This window comes from Podarcis bocagei (assembly GCF_964188305.1).
Source record: "Podarcis bocagei genome assembly, chromosome: 9".
Lineage (NCBI taxonomy): Eukaryota > Metazoa > Chordata > Lepidosauria > Squamata > Lacertidae > Podarcis > Podarcis bocagei.
In genome coordinates, this window is record NC_138134.1 from 56,350,436 (window position 1) to 56,359,261 (window position 8,826).

Sequence of the window (8,826 nt, forward strand, 5' to 3'; positions counted from 1 at the left end):
GTTTAATTAATAATCAAATTTACTTGGTTGGCTGCCCTAGATATTACAATCAGCAGGAAATGGCATCTGCCTGCCTTAGATTTATAGTCTTCCCCCATCCTGAAGCCTTGATTTGATACAACCAGTGTGTCCTTAAATTGCACCCCAGACTGATTAATATCAAATAGCCAGAAGTTTAGTTGGTCAATCTACTGATTTATAAAACTTGCAGCCCTGACAGAATGACACAAGGGAGTTAGTGATTCCTTGACATTGCACCCTATTAAATTAGTGAGCTTGGGTTTAGATCATCAGGGTTTAAGAACTGTGGGATGGAACTGATAACTGAACTCAGAGGGGTGCAATAAAAATGATTATGACTGACATGGAATGCGTGACAAATGAGGAAATGTTGGAAGGCGATGGTCAGATGTTGCTTAGATTGGGGGGGGGGACGGAGATTATGGAATGTAGCTTTTCTCAGATATTTTAAAGCATGGGCACTGATCACTGGACCAGTTAAGGAAATGCCAATGGGAAGTTTGTTTAGGATGCAACCAAGTACACTATAGAGCTTAACTATAAAGTGTTGTAGAAAGGAACAAAATGCCTGGGGGAATGGAAGGGCACCCTCTAAGCAGCTCTGGAGTAAAAGGGCTGTCATTTCTCTGTGGTTTTAATCATGAGGTTGCTGTCATGGCCGAACTTGGGTTTCATTCACTTTCCTGTCCCTTTTAAGCTCCGACTCACTCATAAACGTTAGCCTGAAAACATATTTATTCATGAGCAAATCCAACTGAAATAATGTACTCCTATGTAAATGTGTCTCCGCTCGCTCACACACCCCTTTTAAAAATGCAGTGCAAAAAAGGCAAGACCTTGTTGGGTACTTTTTGTGGGGGGAGAGAATTAAATTTCAGCCTCTGATCTCTGCATGTCGCAGGTCTCAAATTATGCACCCTTTCTCGCTGCCAAAATTTCAGTGTTACCTTTTAACAGTGAACCGTTTTCTTCCCCCTTTCTGCCCAACTTTTATTTCTGAGGAACGGTTTCCTTCATTTCTCTGCAGTCAGTTCTCTGCACTACACCATAACCCAGCATACTGGGATCTCGTCGTGGCTCGGGCTCAAGGCTTCACATATGCTAAAATGTGACTCGCAGCGCTTTGCTTTGAAGCCTAACCACAGCCAGGGAGCTGTAATTGCAGTCTTTGATTGCGCCGACTTCACTTGCGGCTTGGACTTTGCTTGGGCATGCCTGGCTTGGCGAGACTTCAGCTGCAGCCCTCCAGTGAAGCCTTAGATGTGGGAAGTCTTCAGTCTCTGTAGCACATACCTGCGGTTTCTTGAAAAGAATCCTGGCTTGACCTGTTTTATATCTGTAAGGCAACACCATAGCTGTTCCTTTAAGGCTCCAATCAACTTATTGGCAGGGAATGGAAGCCGCTTCCCCTTTGTAGCTCATGCTTGCAGGAGTTTGGATGTTTATTAATATTTATTGCTATAGGTATTTAGAGCCGGTGGAGGACTTTTAGTTCATGGACTTCAGCAGAGCTACTGAATTGATTCACTATATGATTTCTTGGCAAATGTGTAAGCACAGACAAACGCACGAACCAAAATCAGAGGCAGAAAATCTTGAACTCTGGGTAGCCTCCAGGGAAATTTTAACTATTGTATTTGCAGACCCCCTCCACTTTGGGGGAAGGGTGGTCCAGTGTAGGAAAGAGGTATAAGGTTGTTAAGAAAGTGCAACTATGGCAGTTTGAAGGAAAATAATGGCAATTAAAAAGGTCCGCTATCATGAAGGAGGCAGCCAGAGCAAGGCCACGAACATTATTTTAACCTCCTCACTTCAAAGGAGGGCTGCTGGTAAGAGGAGGAAAAGTGTGAACCATCTCAACAGAAGGGCATTTCATTTCCTTCAGCAAGGAGTGCATTCCTGTCTGGTAACGGGGAATAACTCTGAATTGCAGTGTTTGTATCGGGCTCTGTGAACTGCTGGCCTGGCGCCTCAAGGCCGCTCCTCAACAGGAAACACAATGTTTTAATGTAAGACTGAGAGGAAAACCTTCCCAGGAAGAGCAACCTGGACCAAACCTTTGAAAATCTGGGATGAAAAGGCCCAAAGTAAATATAAATCAGCAGGGTGGCGCTCTCTTGCTCTCTCTCTCTCTTGCCAGTGTTCCTCTGCTGTTTGCTTTGCCTCTCTCCTTTGTGCTCCCTGGAAAACCTAAGCCCTTGTCACATGGCTCTTTTGATCCCCATGTTTTCTGGAGCAGTTTTCTGAGACAGGAAGCTGAGGCAGTTTTTTGGTTTTGGTTTTTAATTTGGGGAGTTTTATGAGGAAATGGGAAGTAGGTTAGTCAGTTACAGACCACCTCCACTGAAAGCAGCACTTTCCCAGAAAGCACTTGACTTTGCTGTTTAAAGACGTCAGGAAGATTTAACAAACAGTAACGTAAAATCAGGGTCCTAGCAGGTGCATGTCATATGAGCAAGTACAGGAAAAAGGAAACTATACACTGTAATCTTAAACGCTGTGCAACAGTCTTTGTGTTTCTATAGCAGTTTTATTCATGAAGCATTTTTGGTTCACTCCTCCCCTCGCTCATACGTACATGTGGTCGCACTTGATCGTCAGGCAGATGCCATATATGTTGATGGGGCAAAATAAAAAAAATAGGATTAGCGCTGTGGAAAGACAGTCAGTGCAACCTTCTGTGCAAATACAGGTGTTCATGTGAATGTATGTACTGCTTGTTGAGTGTCCATGCTTAAGTTCTGGTAAAGGTGTGCTAAAATTGTGACGTTTCCTGTTAAATTTAATCGGCCAGGCACACAGATTTGAAAACACTAGGTTTTTTTTCTTTTTGAAAAATGGAGTCAACCCTTCAAAATACAACCGTAGCATTAGTCAACAGCTGGATAAAACATGTAGCAACATCATCATGTCTCATACCTAAGTAGTAATGCAGGCATCCCCAAACTCAGCCCTCCAGGTATTTTAGGACCACAACTCCATCATCCCTAGCTAACAGGACCAGTGGTCAGGGATGATGGGAACTGTAGTCCCAAAACATCTGGAGGGCTGAGTTTGGGGATGCCTGTAGTAAGGGAATATTCTGTATCAACCCATTATTGGAAGTCAATATGAAAAATTGCCAGCCATCCATAAACCTGGCTTGATATATTTGCCCTAAGCACTCCAGGTTCTCCCTAGGGCTGTATTGTTTTTTAAAGCAACAACAACAATAGCCTGAGGCCCTGTAAGTGAGAAGCACTGTACAAAGAGCAACAGCGCAGAGTGTAGGCTTTTTACTATGACGCTAAGGAATCCTCTCTTCCCCGTAGCAGTTAGGACATTATTGTGTTTCTGTCGTTACACAAAGTCTGCGGGACCTGTTGTTTCAAGCTAGCTTTTGACTGCAGTCCTTCTGTGGGTGCTTAGTCTTAATTGTTGGCTATTGTTAGCAATGACCTTGTTTTGTAACCACTGTGAACAATGGAAAAAACAGTATAATGTATTTCAGTTAGTGTGCTTATAAAATCCTAGTCTGACCTTCAAACTACATTCACAGAGTATGTGAAGGAAAAGCAGAATCACACCTCTTGGCTCCCATCCCTGGTCATGTGTGAAAGGAACTATCCATGTGTTTATCTGTACAATTGTGTATTTTATATGCACACACACAAGTACCAAGCACTGTGTGATCCCAGTCACACACATATATAAGCAACATGGGCACAGCTGTGTTCTATTCTTATGCTGGACATGTGGACATAGCTGTCAACTTTTCCCTTTTCTTGCAAGGAATCCTATTTGGAATAAGGAACTTTCCCTTAAAAAAAGGGAAACTGACAGCTATGCATGTGGAAGTCAGGTAGGGACCCTGAGGTTCCATGCCCCTACTCTAAATGCTAAAAAGTAGTATAATCAAACAAACAAATAACAAAGTGTCTTGATACTTAAATATATACCCTAAAACTTTTCACCTTTCTGTTCCCTGCAGGTGGAAAGAGAAACGCTTTCTCAACGTGCAAAGCAAAGGCAGCGACATCAGGGCCCCTTCTGGAAATGGAAGCTTGTTAAAATCTCCAGGCATGTCCTTCATCTGCACAGACCACCATCAAGGAGTATGTCTAGGATGCCGACAACACTTGCCCCGATGTCACTGCTTAAAAAGACACTGAACCATAAAGACAATCGCTGCCAGGCCCCTTTGCTATCACGGAGTCCCAAATCTTAACACAATAAAAGAGAGCAAGGAGAACATGTCAGAACTTCCCCAGTCAGCAGAGTAGCTTCTTTCCTTTTCGGTCTTCGCCTCCGCCTTACACTCCTGTTTATCTCTCTCATGCGTTGTCAGTGCTGAGTCAGCAGCAAATATAGTTCGGCTGTGTTTTTGTTTTGCTTCAGGCAGCAGAATGATGTAAAAAGCCAGCAGCAACTCCCATCCTGGCCCTTCACACCGAAATGAACACACTTTAAATTCGTCAAGGAAGGCACAACCCAGTTTATTTAAATGCTGCAAAAGGATCGATCTTGGATTTTTAGCTTTTAAAAAAAGAAAACTTGAATGCTTTTTATGTTTTAGTTATTTCCTTGGTGTACATTTTTTTTGAGCTTTTAAAGAAGCATCCAAACGCCGCCCCCCACCTTTATTTTTTAAGAAAAGGAAATTCCTATCCTCTCCCCCCCCCCCCGCTGCCCCACCCTGCAGGAGAGGAACCAAAATGTTTGGAGGACTGTGGCTTTTTGTTCTGTTAACACTTTGTAGCATAACCATCCTCACTGTATATGTGTACTATGGAGTTAATACTAAACATAACACATCAGCTGGTCACCAGCCATGTTCATCTATTTCATTTACTCAATATGTGTAAAGGCAAGATATTTCATCAGGTCTGACTACAGCGAGCTCTCCTCCTCCACCTACCCTGAATTTCCTTGTAAAGAAAAAAAAAAGCCCAGCACTTGAATTATTATTACTTCAATTGTTCTGTATTTGTATCTGTTTTTGTTAGCCTGTTTAGTGGGATTTTATGCCAGTTGTTGAAATGAGCATCGATGTACCCATTTTTTTAAAAAAAAAAGTTAAAAAAAAACATTTTTGCCAAAAATACCTGTCAACCAATATATATTTTGTCATTCCAGTATGAGTTAATGTGCTGAGCATTTTTTTTGTTTTTGTTTTTTTAAAAAATAAAAGCTTTGTAATAAAACTACAAAATACTTTATGGCTGTTTAAATGAGTCAGGGGAAGAAGGGGTCATAACTCAGCAGGAAGAACATTTGCTTTGCATGCAAAAAGTTTCCTGGTTCAATCTGCAACATCTGGCTGGATAGGACAGATTGCCTGCCTTGTAACTCTGGCGAGCCACTGAAAGTCAGTGCAGATAATACCTGAGCTAAAAGGACTAATATACTCGGACTCAGTGTAAGGACACTTCCAGTATTTATACAATGCTCTCCAAAACAAGTGCAAGAGGACCCGCTGGGAAAAAATAATCAGCTGTTCCGTTAGTTTTAAATGCCTTTGTGGGAGTGAATCCCAATTAAAACCTGACAAGTGAGTCCTTGGGGGGGGGGGGGGCGCTTCAGCCCATGGACTACATTTTGTCCAGCAGGTGGCTCTTCTCCAGAACAAGCCCCCACCCCTAACATCACATGTCAGGTATGGGGCAGGTAAGAGATGTGGCTGGTTCAGCTTCATGATCAAGTTCGCCATGGGAAAATGTTGCGTGCAGTTAAATCCACGCGGAAAGCAGGGTGGAACTCAAAGCAGGGCAGGGAATTCAAGCTTGCTAATCTGCAGCTTCAAAGCATGGCTCTTTGGAAGCCTTGAGTGATGCTATGAAATCACTATCTTCCCCCAACTTCACCAGGTGGGCTGGTCAAGCCAGTTCTCAGTCACATGATACCAACTTTGCCTGCCAAGCTGGTGAGGAGGTACTGGTCTGCCAAGTCCAAAAGGTTCCCCCCACTGCTGTCCTAGAGTTTGTATCTGGACTTAGGTTGCTTCGTCTAGATCAGGCATGGCCAAATGTGGCCCTCCAGTTTTGGGACTACAACTTCCAGCATCCCTAGCAAACAGGACCAGTGGTCAGGGATGATGGGAATTGTAGCCCCAAAACAGCTGGAGGGCCACATTTGGCCATGCCTGGTCTAGATAGATGGTTATAAAACAGGCTGCACAAGGCACTGCCTTGTTTGAGCAGTGGCCTCTGTTTTTTCCCCAGCCCCATCCCCCTACAAGCTGCCTTCGAGTGGTGGGCTGGAATTTGACTTTCAGGGGTATGTCTCAGTGTTTATTGGGGGAAGATGTGCTTAGTTTTGCTGCTGCCATGGCACGCACAGCCTGTTTCCAAGCATCCCAACTCATGCAAGGCCATCAGCCGCCTTGCCTTCTGCCACCTGAACCTTGTTCACTGCCGCACTGGTGGTTCTTAAGGTCTGAGAGCAACTCTTGTAAACCTGTAGACCTTTTCAATGCCACTTCTGAGCCTCTGACCTCACTGCAGCTTTTATGTGTCTATGTGAGCCCCTGAAATTTGAACAATGTGCAGCAGAGTCTGCACATTCATTTTGATGTTTATACCACAAATTGGAACAGCTGGCAAAGGATGCCTTGACAAGGCCTGAAAACAGCTGCTCTTATCTTAAGCATTCCCCTTTCCCCCCTTTAAGTACTTATGTGTATCCTACCGTTTTGTGCTGCTTCATCTTCTGAAGTCTGACATAGTACTGCAACCTGCTGCTGTGACTGCCTCACTTGAGAAGTTTCTACTGTCTTAGCTTAGGCCTCCTTGTTCGATATGTTGTTGATATCGCAGACAGCTGAGCAAGTTAGGGGTCTTGAGCTCTGGAACAGAAAGGCTGTTGGCTTTGAACAGTGAACTCTGTTTTGAGAGATAGCAGCCACTTTTCCTATGCACCAACTTCACATACGGCCCTTGGGGATCTGCTGTGAGCATTCAATTACGCTTGCAGAGCACATGTTTTACAGAAACTTGGTATAACCTATGAGGACAAAAATGGCACTCCGATGCACAGGTGGACTCAATTTTTCAATTAGCAGTTCAAGGGTAACCTGCAAGACTATCCTTTAACAGTGTCCAAAATTCAGGCTGAATACTTGCACTTTTCCACCCAAAGGTCATACATAAAATGTAATGATTCACTAGTTTTAGCATGACTTTTCTATTGTTTTAAGAGTGATTTAGGCCCTTGAGAGAAGTGGAATCCCCAGCATCTTCTGGGAATGTCCCCTACCTGAAACCCTCAAGAGCCGTTGCCAGAATAATATATATAATATTGAGGCCACATTCACACCATACGTATAAAAGCACTATGACTTTAAACAGCCGAGTCTTCCGCCAAAGTATTCTGGGAGCTGTAGTTCATTAAGGGTGCTGAGAGTTGTTAGGAATCCCCCCTATTCCCCTCACAGAGCTACAATTCCCAGAGTTCCCTGGGAAGCGGGATTAACTGTTAAACCACTCCCTTACTTCTGTTCCACGTGACTGGCTGTTGCTGGCAGGAAGCCACAGCTTTTCCTAAATGTTGTAGGGAGAGGAGAACTATGAACAGCAAACATCACGTTTCATTCTGCACCAATAGAGGTAGGAGAAAAACACTGCACCATCAGTCAGGTGCCCAACTCAGATGATCAGTGATAGTACCAATAGTCTTTTTTGATAGGAGGTGGCGGCGGGGGGAGACAAGCAAGCTTCACAGTGAACTATATATTCACTTCAGTGAATGTTTAATTCACAATTAAATCTTGACAATTTAGGGCTCTGACAGGTATCCATTTATCATCTTGGTTTACAGCAGGCATAGGCAAACTTGGCCCTCCAGATGTTTTTTAGGACTACAACTCCCATCATCCCTGACCACTGGTCCTGTTAGCTAGGGATGATGGGAGTTGTAGTCCCAAAACATCTGGAGGGCCGAGTTTGCCTATGCCTGGTTTACAGCTATGCTGCCGACAGAAACACTTGTCACAGTACAACTTTCTAACAAGCCTCTGACTCCCACTTATTTTCCTGCATTTCTGTTCGCTCCAGTTCCTTCCTATCTCTAGCCATAAAATAATGCAGATCCAAACACTAATTTTCTTCCTTTCCTTTGCCAGCCCAGTATTCTCCAAAAGGGAAGGGAAAGTCAAAGTTCAGCAGAGAGGTCCCTCTTGGTAGTTCCACCACCCTCAGAATCTCAGGGAGGTGGTGAGCTGGGAGAGGACATCCACTGTGGCAGCCCCTTAGTTGTGAAACGACAGCTTTCGGCAAATGCAGAAGACCCAACTCTTTGACACCTGCCACCCTATTTTTGCAGGCGTAGATTGTTTAAGCTGTTTTTTAACACTGTATTTTAACTGTTGTAACCTACCTTGGGACCTTAGCGTGAACAGAGGACAACCTATTAAAACAGGAGTTGTAGTAATTAATAATAATACTGGGAAGGGATTAGGTAATACGAGGTTCTCTTTTGTGGGGATTGCGTCTATATAGAGAATTTAAACTTTATATAGCATAACCTGAACAAAAATATCCGTTTATCACTCATGCAAAGCACTTTCACTCCTGTTGGCTTTGCATGCTTGCCATACTCTTAATGTAATTTAAGCCAGGTATATGGAAAAAGAAGTAAATCCCAAACAGCTATACAGTGGTACCTCGGGTTAAGAACTTAATTCATTCTGGAGGTCCGTTCTTAACCTGAAGCACCACTTTAGCTAATGGGGCTGCCGCGCAATTTCTGTTCTCATCCTGAAGCAAAGTTCTTAACTCGAGGTACTATTTCTGGGTTAGCGAAGTCTGTAACCTGAAGCGTCTGTAACCT

At 43.6% G+C, this 8,826-nt stretch overlaps 1 protein-coding gene across 5 annotated transcripts in view; it reads left to right on the forward strand.

The window, feature by feature from the left end:
* LEF1 (lymphoid enhancer binding factor 1) overlaps window positions 1–8,136 on the forward strand; it is a 112,627-nt gene extending 104,491 nt beyond the window's left edge. For all 5 annotated transcript variants that reach the window (XM_081208152.1, XM_081208149.1, XM_081208151.1 and 2 more), the window contains one exon: window positions 3,992–8,136. In XM_081208152.1, the coding sequence (XP_081064278.1) occupies window positions 3,992–4,071 (80 nt within the window). In that variant the 3' untranslated portion in view covers window positions 4,072–8,136. The remainder of the gene's footprint in view (window positions 1–3,991) is intronic.
* The last annotated feature ends 690 nt before the right edge of the window (window positions 8,137–8,826 follow it).